The sequence below is a fragment of the Rhododendron vialii genome, chromosome 6a (assembly GCF_030253575.1).
Source record: "Rhododendron vialii isolate Sample 1 chromosome 6a, ASM3025357v1".
Lineage (NCBI taxonomy): Eukaryota > Viridiplantae > Streptophyta > Magnoliopsida > Ericales > Ericaceae > Rhododendron > Rhododendron vialii.
Genome location: NC_080562.1, coordinates 541,674 through 559,445, shown reverse-complemented (window position 1 = coordinate 559,445; position 17,772 = coordinate 541,674). Strand labels below are relative to the sequence as shown.

Genomic DNA, 17,772 nt, shown 5'->3' with positions numbered 1-17,772 from the left:
GGGAGGTTCATTGGCGACTGGAAGTAGACAAAGCTAGTCGGTATCTATAGCAAGCGTGTCCAAAAAGCTTCGGACCCATCTAATCGACTAATCCTCAAATTCTATGACAAGGACACAATTAATAGTCGAACTTTACCAAGACCACATATTTCATGGAAGGAACCTACATTGCAAATATGTTTTCGACAATGGTACTTGACCAACACCTAAACATGAGTTATGGAACAAAAATCAATCATAATCCTACGGTCAGCCTACCTAATCAACCAACATTGAACTAAATCTGTAACTGTGCTCTTCCTTGCGTCTAATCTTGAAACAATTAACAATACGAAGCAATCATGCACCTCGATCCTAATACGGCAAGACCTCAACTCCCATCCTAACCCATGTTATTTTGATTTTCCTTCTAAGGTAGCTCTACCCAATCTGGAACAGTTAATACAAGTCACACACACACACAAACCTTCAAAAATATCTTGCATGTAAACCAATCCAATAGCGATGAGGTTAATCAAGCATTTGGTTTAAGACGGCACAAGAGAACCTCCATGTTATCTTTAGTGGTTTTAGGTCTAGCAAAAACAATAGCCTGGAACTGGGAGTAGACAGGAGCAGCATCCTTACGCTCGACCACGGCCTCAAAGGTAATGTAATGCTCAAACAGCTTATAGGCTAACTTGTGGACCTTCACAAAATGGTATTCTGCTTTCTACAATATAAGAGAGAGGTTGAAGAACAGTAACACATGCAGAGTCAGAGGAGGACCTAATAAATACAGTAGGAGGCAGTGATGGAAGGATGGGAAGGGGGGAAATGCAAAAAGACAGGCGTACGTGTTTTTCGTTATAGACGTCAATGGGCTTGCTCGAGCAAATTTGGACCCGTTCAAGCAAGCGGGGATCCTACTCAAAGTTGGGCTTGGGGTAAATATTAACAGGACCCATAAAATCGGGTAGTGGGAAGGGAACATAATCATCATCGACATCAAACGCCTGTACATCACGAATAGATAGGAAAGGCAGAAGGACTTAATTAATACTAATAATAATAATAATAATAATAATAATAATAATAATAATATTACAATCAATCTGGCTCTATTCTAAGTTCTAACCAGTGGAGATGCTCAATCCGATACGATACGACTACGGGATTTAAAAATTCAATTCATCAGATAGATAGATAGATAGATATTCTAAGAAATTATTATATTACTTGACTTGTATTAGTAATATATACATACCCAGGTGTGCAGTTGCTCCTTTATGATGCCTGGGCGGTAATAGGCATCATCATCCTTGATGAGCTTTTTCTTCCCTTTCTTTTCTTCCGAAGACCCACTCAACAATATTTTCTGATCGCCATCACCAACACGAACGGCAGCCATTTTTATCTCTTCTTAAGAAATTTGGAACGAATGACTATTTATAACAAAACAAAAAGGGTAAATTTCAATGATCTCTTTTCAATAACCGCACACACCTCCCTCAAGTTTCCGGAATATCTCTTGACGAGAGGAATTAAGTCGAGAGGAATTATAAAAGTCAAAATTATGGCCCAAACTTAAAATTTTCTGAATAAAGCAAAAAATCAGGAGAATAAAAAAACCAATTTTTTTTGGGTTTATTCCAAAATTTTAGTTCGGATCATAAATTTTTTTTTTCAATTTCTCTCGTCGAGAAAAACTAATAATCTACAAAAAATTGAGGCGAAACAAATAAATGCAAAAAAAATGTGAATAATCTCAACAGGATAATCAAAATTAAAAGATCTAAAATTAACAATGTTGATTCAAAATATGACTGGTATAATTAAACTTATAAATTCCTTAACAAATAATCGAATTTTGGCATTTAGATAACCAAAACTAGCAATTTTTTTCTCTTTGAAAAACCAAATTTAATAGGGATGACACGCTTATATTTATTCACAACTCTCTCTCTCTCTCTCTCTCTCTCTCTCTCTCTGTTAGCAATTCCTTAAATGAATAAAATAAGGTAACAAGTTTTAATCATCTAATTTGATTATGTCATTGGAGATACCTTTCATGTAGAAAAATTCAAGCCCTTCCAAATTTGACATGTCAAATGCAACTACCAGAAAAACTTTCAGGGGTTGCACACCACTTTATTGTTTCTCAATTCCGAAATATTACTCCACTAGTTCGGTTGTCCTACTCAGGTTTCAGGAGGAAGAACTTCACAGAGCTCAATCATCAATGCCTTTTGTATGACCTGAGAATCGCTGCCTTGTTGACCAACGAAGGGTTCAGTAGTTTGAGAAGTAGAACTTGTTCGAACAAGGGGTATGTTCAAGTCCCCATAGCCCCAAATACTCCTAATACCAAATGGTGGGACCTTAATTTCGGTCCAGACTACAGATAGCGGTGTGATGTGACGAGACATTATTACTTCTTGGCAGAGGTGATAGGTACCATACATGTACTTCCATTTTAAGCACCGAAAAAAAATCTTGTTACAGTCTTTAAAATCTGTTTCAGCTATTATGTTGCAATTGGAATCAGTCAGCAATCCAACTGAAATCGAACTTCTTCCAATTAATCTAGTTGGAAGAAAAAGATCCAAAAAAAAAATTACTTGAATCGGTAACAGAACATGATCATTCTAGAGCAAGCTAGTTGAATTAAATGAACCGATGAAAGGCGTATTAGCAATGGCAGAACACCAAAATAACCTGATGAATAAAATTTAATTTTGTATCAGGGTTTTTTGGCCCTCGGGTGTTGAGGGCTTTGTCCCTCTTAGCTTTATTTCGAACTATTGGTTGGAACCCCTTTCCCCTAACCCCTTTAATAAAATTTAATTTTGCCAATAAAAAAAAAAAAAACCTGATGAATACAGTTGGAACAAGATACAAATGGGGACAGGAGCAGCACACATTAATCTATCAACTACCCCATTTCACTGTGTAATTAGCCAAAACAAAGAACTTGTATTTACAAAACCTACAAGCAGTTAGTCATATAGAACAGAGAATCAGATTCAATTGCTCTTGAAATACTTGCGTAATAATTCCTCCTCCCCACAATACCTGTTAATGACTTTATAAACCTCAATTAAAAGGTGCGGAAATCGGCTTGAGAAATAACTATCAAATCCCTCCGGAACCTGTCCTAAAATGCCTCGTATTTCTTGAGAAAGTTCCCTATAATGATTCAATTTGTTACGAATGACCCGTAACAAGTCACGAACACTGTCAAACTTATAGCGTCTGTAGCGGCCAATATCACCGATGAATGCACTTTCCATCTTCTCATCCCAGTTACCACCCAATGCAACAGGTGCAATGCTTTCCAATGCTTTTAAGAGTTCCGATTCACTCTCCCTATCTTCCAGTTCTACCCTATCACTAGCTTCTCGAAGAAATGAGAGTCGCATCTCAGCATTCCAAAACAACGGTTGATGCAGTACATCCACAGCTGTTGTCCTACACAGCATATACTTTCACTATCATCACAAGGGGGGGTAGGATTCATGGTCCAAACAGAGTCTTAAGAAAAGGTTAATGGTGTGCACCAAATATGCCGGACAAATAAAGTTTTGTGCATTCATGTGGGAGCACAGGCTTGTTTGGGTGGGATATGATGTAAGATATGAAATAGTGGCATACCTCAAATCAGGATCTGGATCCAAAAGGTGACTGATAAGATCCATAGCTTCTGGAAAATTCTCCACCAAGAAGAAGTCTTTCCGGTTGTTTACAATATTTACATCACGCTCAATACTTTCACCAAATGGATGTTGACCCCCAGTAAGGCAGAAAAAGAGTAGACAGCCTAAACTAAATAAATCTACTGCCCGCGTCTGACGTCCATGACGAAGTTGCTCAGGTGCTTGCCAACCCGAACTTCCACAACCTACAACAAGGAGCATAATGCAGACGTAAGATTACAACACAGATCACACAGCAGGTCAAGAGGAGCTACCCCAATATTCTTTCCTTCATAAAGAAAAAAGGCCTTGATTCCATGAGATTCACAAAAGTAAACACTAACAGAAAGATGAATTGGGAGAATTGTCATGAAAGTGCCTTCAAACTTTAATGTCCGCAGGGCTCACCCTATCCCATACCTAAACAACCCTATCCTGCCCAGTATTATTATTTTTTAATTTTTTTTATAACCGAGGAACAGCCCTACAGCCGAGCCATAATTGGACCCGACTGTGCAGGTATTTTAAAGAAAATCCAGACCAAAACTTATGGATACACTAACCAGTCGCATTTCTGGTTAAAGATGACATGTTCTCAGGAAGGCGCTTGCTAATTCCCATATCTGAAAGCTTGGCGCACATTGATCTCTCCTTGATTACCAACACGTTTTGAGGCTTTAAATCCCGATGTATGATTCCAATTTCATGCAAGTGGGCAAGACCAGAAACCATGTCCCTGCACAAATCAAGATTGTCAAAACTCAAAAGAAAAGAAAAAGATAGGTCATCACTATTTTAGGAGGAACTCCATTCAAACATTCATCTGCTTAAAGAGCAAAGAACCGTTGGTAGTACGGAGAAAAATAAAGGATGACAGAAAAAAAGAAAGAACCAGGTATGATTTAAAACAGCTCTTATACCAGATGGAGCAACTGGCATGCCATTAAGCAAATTCAAGGTGGGATCTGCCATTGACAGGATACCAGGGGACTAAAAATACACTATTTTCTAATGGAAGATTTAAGCCCAATTCCTTAGTGTAACAAAACTGCCTCCTTCCGTTTTGTTTTCTCTTACTTGCATATTCAACAGATGCACACAAAAAAGAAGAAATTCAAAATGACTTAGCCTGATCATCTGAGGATAAAAAGCATAAGAAACTTGATAAATTGAGGTAGGGTCTGGAGAGGATCGTTTGTAGAACAAGAGATCAAGACTCAGAATGCAACTCCATTGGTAAGTGGTAGAGCCAGGTTTTGAGAGGGGCAATTTTAGATACATCGTGGTGCGTGTCCAATCGATAGAATATCTCCACTTTATATGCACCTTGGAATTCTCCTTTTCTGCTGATCCCTTGACACTAATCAATCATCTATTTTCAGATCTTTCATTTCAAGATCTGAAGTTCCAATCTACTACCACTAAATGCGTACAAATTTAAAAATCTTTCAAACCAAAATTCAAAGTTTCAATCTATTACCACTAAATGAATATCTGGGCAAATACATTTCACAACAAAATTTGAAGTCTCAATTTATTCCATAGAAGGTAAATGCATGCTCATAAATCAATTTGATCCACTATTTCACAGAGAGAGAAGTGAGAAATTGACTCCACTTGTACAGCAACATAGGACATGTTTAGTGTCAGTATCTATGCGAGAGAATGGGTGAGGAAATGGCTTTAGCATCAGTATCTTTACTTATCCACAAACGTCCGCTAACACCAAATAAAGGACTTTCCAAATACTATATGAAGCTAGTTAAATAAGGGAAAAAAGTGCTTCAACTAACCTCATCAGTTTTAACAACTGCCCTGAAGGATGCCCATTGGACTTCCACAATTTATAATCCTTTTAGTGTTCCGTTGCTGAATCTAATCGGACAATGCAATTGTTAAAGTAGTTGGGATCTTGATGCTTGTTAACTTTTTGATAGTTAGAAGAACTTGAATATGAAAATATCAAATCCTCCAAGCTAAGCGTACAACGCTCCAGACAGAGATAGACAAAGTCTTGATCATACTCCACTCCATACCATCGAACTATATTTGGATGACAATCTGATGCAATAAGATTTTGAATCTCTTTCCAAGCAACATCATGATGGGTCTGTACAAGGCGTTTAACAGCTACTGGACGACCATCATACGTTCCCTCAAGTACAATGGTACCATTGCTTCCCTTGGCAATTTCTTTATAACTGACAAACAATTTACCAATCTTGCGTCCATCTATGCTACTCTCAACAGGACTGAGAGAAGCCAACTGTGATTTCCTTCCACCTCTCGGAACATGCAGATTCTCTAGAAGTCCATTGGTGTCTCCAACCATAGTCTCCAGTGGATAATTTCTCCAACTTGTCTCAACAGAGTCAGTACGAGAACTATTCTTATTGACCACCGATTTCCGAGCTTTCTTCTTTCTGGGCATCACAGCTTGCACTTTCTCCTTAGATTGTTTATTCAACTTAACCTTTTTCCCAACTGCTAAAGGAGTAAGGTGAAAAATGAAAGCAACCACAGTAGATAGAAGGGCAACACATAGGAAAAAGTACCACAAATGAGATCCTGAAAAGACTTCAGGAGCAACACTATACATTTCACCAGCGCCTCCGCTAGGGAGAGTCAAGATGCCAAAGTCTTTCGTCTCAGGAGAGGGCAAAGCAAGCACCACATTGCCTTCATCATTCTGATGCACCCCGGGTAGTTTGTCAGCCGGTTTTAAATGAGGATAGAGTTCATAATCAGGTAAGAAAGGCATCCTACCTCCAAGATGAGTGCTTGATAGTCCATCAGATACAAAGAGTGGCTCTAACAAGCTATGATCACGAATTCTGTAGACAACAACCCTTCTCTGACAATTAAAGGGCAACTCATCATCGCTATCTGAATCTGGACCAAAATCATCATCTGAAGTAGAGGGGACTCCACCAAAAAAATTACTAGTGTCTTGACATCGAAAGGAAGCTTCAATTTCAGAAAACTTTAGGCTCCATAAGTCTTTGCCTGTCTTTCGAGAAACATACTTCACTGCGTAGTCCGTCCTAATAACATAAAGGGGTTGCTCAACTTCCTCCAAGTCCACTGCGCTAGACTCTACCTGCTCTTCACCATCTTTTACCCGTAGAATTGGCTTTCCTGGATCAATCTGATCCCCTGTTGCAGAATGATCAGCGGACTTAAAAGCGTAAATCACTGTTCCAGACTTAGCATCGACGAGGAACACAGTGGTATTTTTTGATCCTACCATGACTCCCCCATCAGCTGATATGATTGGCATACGTCTGATAAATTCTTCAGCACTCAGTGGGAGTTTCTGCAGCACAAAAGGAAAAGAGGCACATTGAGGAATGTTCCATTGCATAAATGGGACATACTTTCGGTAACACAAACAAAAACCACACATCTCTGATAAGGACTCATCCTCATCAATAGAAAACATCACACCAGCGTGCATCCATACATTCTTGTATATGGACAGTGACAAAAACATTTCACAAGCAAGTCTTTGAAAGTTTTACATTTTACATTTTACAGATGAATCATTGAAAGTTTGAACCTGAGATGTAGTCTCCTTATTCCAACAAGGGCATAAGACACTTATATACATTCACCAAATATAAAAGCTGCATGCGTGTACGTACCACTTTCTTATGGCCAGGGCCATGCACATAGAGTCCCCAATCATCTCCACAATCTATAAAGAAGTCATCCGGAGCAGAGTCATTATGATTATCACTGCCATGGTTCGGGAGAGCCTGATACGAAGAATAAATTGATTGGCCTGATGTGAATGACCACAGGATTTTTCTTGAATTTATCTCCACTAAATAAATCGTTCCATCTAGAGCAGCCACTAATGCAGTGTTATGTTTACTGAATCAAAGACCAAGGTATAAAAGATCAAAGACAAACAAACAATTAGCATGCAGATAATAAGACCAAATTATCCGTTGCGGGGAAAACCGTTCAAAAATGAAAAGATTAGGGAATTATGTACGAATAGTCACAGAAATCGCACCCCATGCACGATGCAATTTGAGAACGCATAACTGGAGATTTAAGTTCTTCATTGGATCTTATCTACATTGCAGTGCCCTAGGTAAAACTTTGTACATTTCGCAATGGACGTAACTGCATCAAGAGCCAGAGTCACTATCCAAAAGGTGATAGTTTAACAAGAACAAGATAGTTCTCTGTCCATAATATGTAATTCCACCCATCAATATTGTTTCTTTTGGCCTTCTTGGTGAAGAGTAATGTGACATATTCACCCCCGCGTTATCTATTTTAACACCTTTTCTGAAACATAGCAGACTAATCAACCACCAATCATTAAATTTCCGGGGACTTCAACCAAGACCAAAAATTGTTCCTCATCTGCTCATATTCTACAGCTAACTCGTAATTTCTTGGTACAAAGTAGCTATTCCACTGGAGCTTGTCAGTACTGTAAAAGGTAATCCAACTGCAGGTTGCATGACTAAATCCAACTATGGACTTGCAGATGACATTAATAAGCCGAATTAGCCACTCTTTCTCTCTTGGCTCCTATAGTCCTATGTGGGTGGGGGGAGGAGAATTCCAACCTCTTTGGTGTTGTTTGATCAACCGAAATAGTAGTGAGGGGGGAATATGGTCCAAGACTCAAAACAGTTAGTCTAAGATTAGTAATCATACGATTTATATCAGGTGTTATTAACAATACCAGACAACTCCCTGTCTTCAATATCACATAATATTAATGGGATTGGCTTTCCAACGCAGGCAATTGGTTGACTAATTCTTTCTTCCAAAGACCAGATTTTTATAGAAATCCCATTGATATGTGAATCAAGGAGGCATTAAGTTCATTCAGACTCTAGGAGTGCTACATAACCTTAATAGTTAACACTAAAAGCTAAATCCAAATCATCAATCTTAACCTGTTCGGATGCATGAAAATGAAGAATCCAGATAGAAAGAAGGGAGAATTTTTGGGAGGTCCACTATAGCATGTTTTTAACCCCATTAGTCCATTTCTAAAGTTCTTAACCTCTCTAGTCCACTAATAATTCCAATGACAAAACTACCCTATGTAAAAGAAACAAGCGCCATGTTTGGCTAACACAAAAAATTTATTTTTTTATTTTTTCCGATCTTGTTGCAATCACGTAACCACCACCACCTCCGCCACCACCACCACTACCACCACATCAACATATAATGTTATATGTGTGACAAAAATTTCTCTTTTCTTCTTTTTCCCACCACCACGCCAACATATAACAATATATGTGTGACAAAAATTTCTATTTTAATTTTTTTATTCCTATTTTGAGCTCTTCCCTTCTTGAACCCGCCATCCCTTAACATATAACGTTATATGTGTGAAAAAAATTACAAAATTTCTCTCTTTTTTTTTTAAACTTGTTTTGAGCCATTCCCTTCTTGAACCCGCCGCATCTTTACATATAACGTTATCTGTCTCAATCTACGTTCTTGTCTTATATTTGGTACTACATCAACAAAAATGCACATATAATCTTATATGCCCAATCTGTCTTCTGTACGTTATAAAAAATGAAGATAGATCTGACACATATAAGGTTATTTATTGATATCTGGAACGTATTGTTTTGCCAACACAAACACATATAATATTATATGTGTATATCTGAACTTTAAATCATGTCAAATATGTTCTCTGCATGTTGAAAAAGGGCACATATAACTTATATGTCACAATCCGCGTTATTGCCTTATGTTTGGTAATACATTAATAAAAGTACACATATAATCTTATATGTCACAATATGTTCTTCGTACGTTATAAAAAAAGAAGATAGATCTGAAAAATATAACCATGAAATGAAAAACCAGTCGAATCACTTGGGACAGTGAAGCCCAAACATAAAAAAATGACACAAAAGAATAAACAAATAACGAATGGGTCCGAAAGCCTTTCTAATTCCATCACGGAGATGGAGAAAAAAAGTATCCCTTTTCGATCATAATAATGAAATTGTTGCAACAATTGAGTAACTTTTCCAAGTGATCAGTGGTTGGAACGAACACCCTTGTCAACGAAAAGAAAAAAGTGAACCCAGAATGTTTACACATCAATATGAGCAAGCACAAGCCCACAACAAGCCACGGTCCACGAGTGAACAACTCCAAATCTGGAGTAAATCCATGAATGTAGATCGTACCGATTGTTAAGTTCACCATATGCGCTAATGACTAATTTCCGATGGATGAGAGAGAGAGAGAGAGAGAGAGAGAGAGAGAGAGAAGAGGCTGTGCTCCAGATTTATTTTTGGTCTAAGGTTTCTCTCTATATGACAGAGTATATGGGATAATAGGAAGACATTTTTGTCTTGGTTTAGTTTCTTTTTTAAAAGAAGTGGACTTAAGGCCTTACTAAACTATATTAGTGGACTAGAGGGGCTACAACCATTAAAAGTGGCCTAGAGGGGCTACAACCATTAAAAGTGGACTAACTGGATTACAAGTTCTCTATAGTCTCTATAGTGGACCCTAGACCAATTTTTTTGTAGAGAGAAATAACATTCAACTGACAACAGGCCCTTCAAATACAACACAAGTGCGCATTGCCAAATACAAAGTAGGTAATTAAAAGGCCACCTTATCATGACATTCAAGTTCAATTCCTTCCTATTTTACATCGACAGTTGTTTGACAATATGTTTGACAATAATTCCAAGTAGCATACTCTATGGGGGTTTTTTCTTTGTTAACTCAAGGTGCATGGACCAGCTTAAACCCACCTCGACTAATCCGAGGACCACCCCCACCGTCCACTGATGGGCCCAATTAAAGCCCTCGACTAATCCGAGGACCACCCCCACTGTCCACTGATGGGCACAATTAAAGCGGGAGAAAGCTCCGTGTGGATTGACAAATAAGGTTTCGAACCCGAGACAAAGTGGTTTGACGATCTGGTCAACCCGTTGGGTTAAGGAGCATACTCGATTGGATGTGAAGACGTCTGATAACCATGTTAACACTAACTAAAACCATGCGATTGCAGCAATTAAGATTTCGAATGATAAGAAAGAAAGAAGGAAATAGAAATATACTTACGTAGTGATTGGCAAAAGAGAGGTGGTCGGGGTCGGTGGAGGATTTACTAGTACATCGGAGACGAGGGTGTCGGATAGCTGTAAATTGGAGAGGCCACCGGATATGGCAGAGAACAAGGCGAAGAACAAAACGACACTTATCCGAAGCCGTTCCATATCAGAAAAATTGGTGTGAAAAAACTGTTCGCAATGGAACGATCGATGGTTTGAGTGAGGGAGGGAGATAAAATCTGATTTCAACGAGGCAAAAAAGTCTCCCCAGTTTCTCTTCTGGTACTCTCTCGCCCGAATTGTTTGTCATTTTTTTATGTTTCAAAATATTTGTTTATTTGATTTTTTTAATAAATTAAATGTCTTTTTGCTCTTATTTTTTTCAAAAAAAATAACTTTAAAAAAAAATTAAAGGATAAATATTAACAAGTTTCGCGTTCGTAAGTGTAATCATTATGTGTTCTTAAAAAAATTGAATTATAAAAAAAATAAACAAACAAATCAAAACAAGGGGAGCATTATTTTACGTACACCTTCTCTTACCCGGGAGAAATTTTTGACTTAAATCTGACTTCTACAGCAATATATAGGAGTGTGTATATATATATACACGTGGAGCCCAACTGAACTGGGGAACCAACCACTCATTTCCACGTAAGCTTAGCCACGTCCCCCGAGTAGTTTGGCCGATTTCCGGTCAACAACATGCGTAAAGAATTCGGATTCACTCCCCACCCCCCACAAGTGCTAGCCGAGTTTCGAGTCCCAGGGGAGTTTTGTTGGGAGTGAAAGAGCACCCTATGCACGTGAGCATGATTCGATTTTCGTAAGCTCTCCTCCCCAAGTCTTTTAGAATAGAGTATTAATAAATGACAAAAAAAAAAAAAGATTCGGATTTACTTTACCCTCATAGTGCTAGCAGAGGTTCGAGCCCCACGGGGCCACTAGGGTGTTGTTGGGATTCAAGGTTATAGACAGCCTCTGAATCTCATGTGGACTAACATATTAATATTCCGTTGACCCCTGCTTGACGTGTATTTATTTTTCGCTTTATGAAACATATCACAATTTATCACCTTTAATTTAAAAAATAAGTACTCATTTAAAAAGAAGTATTTATTTTCCTTAAGCAGGACGGGACCTAATTAGGCCCTGTTCCGCTAACTTCCTAAACCCTCTTTTTCAAAAAGAAGGTAATTTCAAATTCAAAAATTATGTGTTTACGCAAATAATTTTTCTACTAATATGGATCTTATTTGATATATCTCATTGAAATCTTTTGAACGATGCAAAAAATAAAATCAAAAAATTATTTTTTATTTTCGTTAAATTTGAGTTTGAAATTATCTTTTTTTTAAACAAAAATTGTTTAGAAAGTTAGCGAAAGGGGAACTTAAACTTGGGCTTATGTCAGTTATATGTGGGCTTTGCCATTTACTACATACAATATTACTATATGGTTTGGGATTGGGCTAAAATGGTTTGGATGTTAGGAGTATTTTGCTAGGCCGACGGGTGAGCATTGCTCCCGACTTTCGAGGCCTCCCGCATCGACTATTATTGTGGAACTGACTTCAAAGTATGTGAGCACTACACAAATGTGTAGCGGGAGAGGCTCATGAAACATTGCTTCAGGAGCGCGAAATGATTTCTCTTAGTAGCAACCAAGGTAGCTTCTTTAGCCCAAAGAGCAACTATTTTTTGCCAGCCTAATAAAAGCAATTGATTCAAACGGGGAGTTTCTTAAAGTGTTCACGAGAAACTTGAGTTCATTTGTATAATCTCGATTCTCTAGTTGACTTTTGAGTTAATTACTAAAAGATAATGCAAATGGGTTGGTTGGCAACATTCTTAATATTTTTCATTTGTTTTTAAGGGACTTTCCCTACAAAGATCAGAGATACTAACAATTTAGGATTGATCAATATTTTTTATGTAGCAATAAGTTTTATTTTATTTTATTTCTCAATTCAAATTTGGAAAAAGAGAAGGGATCCAATCACGGGTGGAACTTGCGATTTTTGTTTTTCTTGCTAAATGCATGAAATCACTTGAAGGAGGAGGAGGATAATTTGAAGGGTTCAATCTTCAGTCAGTTTATGAAACTCATCTAGGACATAAATTAAACAAGTAATATTTGGACACCTGCCGAGACAAAAACAAATATAAAATATGTTTTTTACTCTTACAATGCAAAATGTCCGGACTAACTTAGACACATCTTAGCTAATTATTAAAGACCAATTCCATCGTCTGCTAGCACAAAATATAACAGATGGTTTTAGTGATGATATTTGAAATCACTCCACTTGTTAGCCAGTTTACCGATCATTTCCCAAATACTAGACATAACTCTTCCTTTGTTATGATTTAACTCCATGTTCGTCCATGGGAGCTAGAGGAAGCAATTCGACAAGCAAGGTCACATTCTTTATAAATCTGCATTTTCTTCCTTTACATTTTCAGTAGAATTCTGACCTGCAATTTGGCTACAGCTTCCATTTTCTCATTGCACAAGCAGGACCGGGACGCACATTACAACTGCCGTCATTGCTACCTTATCCACTGCCATCTGATTCACTTTTTATAGTTACAGGCGTTATAGTACCCTTAAACATAAACTATACATACATTATTTCACTGGGACATTTCAGAGGTAGCATGAAGCAATATTTCGAGTTAATATTCACAAATCTATCTCCTCTGCGCAGTTGCCATTAAGACAAGTACCATTATTGATTGATTAAGTGCAATAATAGTTGAAAGAAAAAATAAGTTCACAAAATGCAAACGGTTTAGGCTTCATAAACCTTGCACTCTTCATCACTGGGGCTTGTTTTGCAAAAGTCCTCCAACGGATCTCCACTTGCTTGTGTAGGCAGGCCCGGCCACTTGCTCGCTACCAGATGTGCCAAATCAACAACCCGTTGGCTAAAAAGATAGAAAAAGGCAACCGTTAGTAAACAGATCCGGTGTTTTTCACTACCGTAATGCTATAGAAAGAGAATTTCGTAGACAATTCTATCCAGAACAATGTGGCTTTTTAAGTTCCTTTCATTGTAAACCCAAACACTTGTTTATTTGGCTGATAGTGTCCAAAATATCTTAGTCACATTATTTTGAGATGAGTTTTCTTTACGAAAATTCAGTTCGTTTCATTTTCCTTATGAAACTGCAAAAAGCTTAAAAGCAACCTTAGTCCTTAGGATTTGTCATCCATACCTGTATCCCCATTCATTGTCATACCAGGCCACCACCTTTACCATGTCATCTCCCATTACCATTGTCAATGACGAATCAATGGTGGAGGAAACATCACTGCACCTGAAGTCCACCGACACAAGAGGAACATCACACACGGCCAGTATGCCTTTCAACGGCCCCTCAGCAGCCTTTCTAAAGGCCGCATTGACGTCTTCAGCAGAGATCCCTTTCTTTGCGACGTTTATGACTAGGTCAACCACAGATACATTAGGTGTCGGCACCCGGAGAGCAATACCGTTTAGCTTTCCCTTGAGCTGTGGAAGCACTAGAGACACTGCCTTGGCTGCACCTGTACTCGTAGGGACTATGTTAAGAGCTGCAGCTCTGGCTCGCCTCAAGTCCCTGTGTGAAGCATCTAAAAGTCTCTGCACAAAATACAAATAGTTTCAAATTGGATTCAACACATAGGGCATTATTACCTAGGAGCAAAAATATTTTGTTCCCACAGGAAAAACTTTTTTTGTTTGGTCAGTATTCCCATCAGGAAAAAAGGCCAAAACGTTTCCATTTCGAGAGCATAACGAAAGTGTAACTGGAATCCAAAATTCCAATGTTTCCAACCGAAATGCACCAAAACCTGCCGAAATTTATACGATACGTACCAAAACCTTGAGATGTTTTCTGAAGCGTTCTTGTTCCTAGCTAACCGTCACACCAAAAAGAAACAAAATTTTGGTCCTTGTGCATTAATTGACCTAATTACTTGGTCCTTGTGCCCAATATCCAGTGAAACCTTTTCCAGAATAGTAGATTTTTCGTTATACATACTGAAGATCGTTTCTCCATGGATGCATGATTACCTGATCACCAGTGTAGGAATGAGTGGTTGTCATGGTTCCCTTGACAATACCTGCAAATACAAATATGCTTTGCAATTAGCGAAGAAACAATTAACAGAGTGTACCACCGGCTACTCCTACGAAGTTGCCTTAGCTCCCAATATACTTTCATCACTACTCTACCATACCCTTTTTTCTTTTCTCAGTGGACTAATGCAGAGAGCCTAAAATAAGAATTCAAACTGTGAACAGAATAGATGCTTACCAAATTCTTCATCCAATACTTTAACGAAAGGAGCCAAACAGTTTGTGGTGCAAGAAGCATTGCTGCAAGCACCAAATTTCCAATTAATTCTATTACGTCGAACCAAAGCATCTAAAAAGTAATGCCATTAACATGCTTCCCTGAAATTATGAAAATTTAGTGATACGAACCTCACAATGTTGGCAACGTCATGGTCATAGTCTCCTTCATTTACTCCAACAACATAAGTGGGAATGTCAGCACCTTTTGCTGGAGCAGTGATGATAACTTTCTTGGCACCAGCTTGGATGTGCTTCCCAGCCCCCGGACCATCCACAAACACACCGGTTCCCTGTAGCTCACGTAGTGTAATTAATTTTTCGAGAATTGTTTTGGAATAGGGAAGCTACTGAGCTGCTTGTCTTTCCTTGAACTACGTAGTTTTTGTTATGTTATTCTTTTGACCATACACTTAAATAGAAGGGAAGGGAATAAAAGCACAGAAAGATGGCGATATCTTCAGTTCAGCGCTAACTACAGAGGGAGCTCTTAATCTCAAGGAAATCCAAGGAAATTGGTTATTTTACACAAGATAGAATTGTGGATTATATACATCTCTCAGAATCATACTTCTAAAACCCTTTTTAGAAAACTTGTTTGTTGACAGATTTTGAAAGAACAATTCACAGAAATTCTCGCAAAAGAACCAATTTTTAAGGAATTCGAATTCTTAGCAAGTCGCAAAGGATGTCGAATACTTCTTGTCGGCCTCAACTTTAGCTGCTTAACTATAACTATATACACAACGCTGTGTACACATCTCCGCAAATAACTTCCAAAAGGTGTCAATGAAACATTTTTACAAGCAGAAACTGAACAAGATTTCCTGAGCAGTTAAGATACGGATTGGAGTAGTCGTCTCCTGGAAAAACATACAGTACCTCAATTACAATGTCAATGCCTAGTTCAGCCCAGGGGAGCTTCAAAGGGTCTCTATTAGAGACAACTTTGATGAGCTTACCATCAACACTGATGGTTTCATTGTCCACTATCTTCACATCTGCTTTGAAAATGCCAAGCATCGAATCGTACTTCAACAAGTGAGATGCCTATATTTCAAATGTAAAACTAATTAGTCAAAGATACTGATAAAAGACTCATAGTTTCTATGGCTGACTTATCTCCCTTGTGATAATTGCAAATGAAGAAATTAGAATATTTACTCACATTCTTGACACCACCACTGTCATTAACCACGATCACTTCAAGTGGTGAGTTTTCCCGACCGTGCCAGCATCGGAGGAAGTTCCTGCCAATGCGTCCGAAACCATTAATAGCCACCTTCAATTTGGCCACTGGCTTGAAACGGGTGGACGTGGATCCTGCAGTCTAGTTTGGAAATAAAAATTCATTTTATCAATGCCAGATTAAAGAAGCATACAATATCTGCATATCCCAATATTTATGTATATCACATATTTACATGTTTTCGTAGTTTCTTGTTTCTTAGATTTATTTAATTGTCTAAGACTTTGCTCCTTGTGACTAGGTTAATTAGAGATCCCTCTCTTGTACAAGGTGTACACAACTCAATTCCAATACAATATTTTCTTCTCAAATGTTCTAACACAGCTCAATCAGTTGTCAGTTGTCACTAACAAAATTCATATACTCAACTTACCAAACCAAACCAAGCCTTAAGTCCATATCAATTGGGGTCAGTTTCATCTCACATCCTTTAACTTGTTTTCCGAAAAAGAATCCATTTTTTGGAAAACTCAGAAAAGATTTCTACAAATTCTCGGAAAACATTCCGCACTAAAAAATGAGTAAGTAATAACATGACTAGTGGTTTCGTTTAAGAAATAGTTTCCTGAAAATGGTTTGGCAAAACTGGTACTTGAAACTGCATGGTGATGGTCAGATATAAATTAAACACCAGACTTGCTATTAGTGAAGAAAACAATTGATCTTGAACAACTTATCAAGAATGATTTGAAGAAAACCTTGGTTGTGAGTTGGGCAGCCACTGCATCCCTAGCATTCTTTCCATAGGACACAAATCCAGTGGTTCGAAGCCCAGAGAACTCTGCAAATTCTACTCTCTGTCCACCCAATTAGAAATAAGCAATTAGTAGTTGCTAACTTGAAGCCTCTGCATAATCCTGAATTGAGAGAAAAGAGAGAGATACCTTAGAAAGGCATTGAGTGGGGAATAAGTGAGAGCTCTTAGATGAGGTTAGTCTTGTGTTAGCTGAGATTCTTGAAGGAGCCAGAGCTGAGTGGGTGGCCATGGCTGCAACTCCCTCGCTCAAAATTTAGTTAAAATTATGGCTGAACTTTTAATCACAATTTTATTTCAGTTAGTATACATGTTGGGCGGACAGAAAATCTGAAAAGCTAAAGATCGAATTGTGATTGCCAAGTTGAGGAACGTGTGGTGAGAAAATGTTAGATGAAAGATATGAGATAAGATCATGTGTTGCAAAATAGCCACTGATGACTATTGTTCACTCATTCCTTGTTCCTTGTATGCCCTTGCATACTAGCCTATTTCCCACAACAGTTTATTGACATGCGTACCCGTATGTATTATTGTTGGCTCAGTAACATGGGCAGAAGACCGGCTATAACGCACTTTCTTGACCCAGGGCGGGTTCTGTGTACGTATATTTGCTGCTATGCGAAGTAGAGAGGTAAAGGCCCCATGCTGATGATGTCTATGATTTCCATCC

The 17,772-nt window shown here is 38.2% G+C and overlaps 1 protein-coding gene and 1 pseudogene across 1 annotated transcript; both read right to left on the bottom strand.

Annotated features, from left to right (window-relative positions):
* Positions 1–2,902: 2,902 nt before the first annotated feature.
* Positions 2,903–11,073, bottom strand: LOC131330809 (serine/threonine-protein kinase/endoribonuclease IRE1b-like; annotated as a pseudogene).
* Positions 11,074–13,355: 2,282 nt separating this feature from the next.
* Positions 13,356–17,533, bottom strand: LOC131330807 (glyceraldehyde-3-phosphate dehydrogenase B, chloroplastic). The gene is made up of 9 exons (XM_058364541.1): positions 17,230–17,533; positions 17,044–17,142; positions 16,265–16,426; positions 15,979–16,146; positions 15,229–15,389; positions 15,059–15,120; positions 14,815–14,864; positions 13,973–14,379; positions 13,356–13,681 (listed from the first exon to the last, which is right to left on the bottom strand). The coding sequence occupies exons 1-9, from the start codon at positions 17,329–17,331 to the stop codon at positions 13,546–13,548; spliced, it is 1,347 nt and encodes a 448-aa protein (XP_058220524.1). The 5' UTR covers positions 17,332–17,533; the 3' UTR covers positions 13,356–13,545.
* Positions 17,534–17,772: the final 239 nt, after the last annotated feature.

Bases quoted from the DNA above. Each gene is read 5' to 3' on its own strand.
- LOC131330807 (XM_058364541.1), bottom strand. From the start codon at position 17,331: ATGGCCACCCACTCAGCTCTGGCTCCTTCAAGAATCTCAGCTAACACA. The intron at 16,427-17,043 runs GTTTTCTTCAAA...TTTCCAAACTAG, and splicing joins CTGCCCAACTCACAACCAAG to ACTGCAGGATCCACGTCCAC. The intron at 13,682-13,972 runs GTATGGATGACA...CTATCTTTTTAG, and splicing joins GACAATGAATGGGGATACAG to CCAACGGGTTGTTGATTTGG.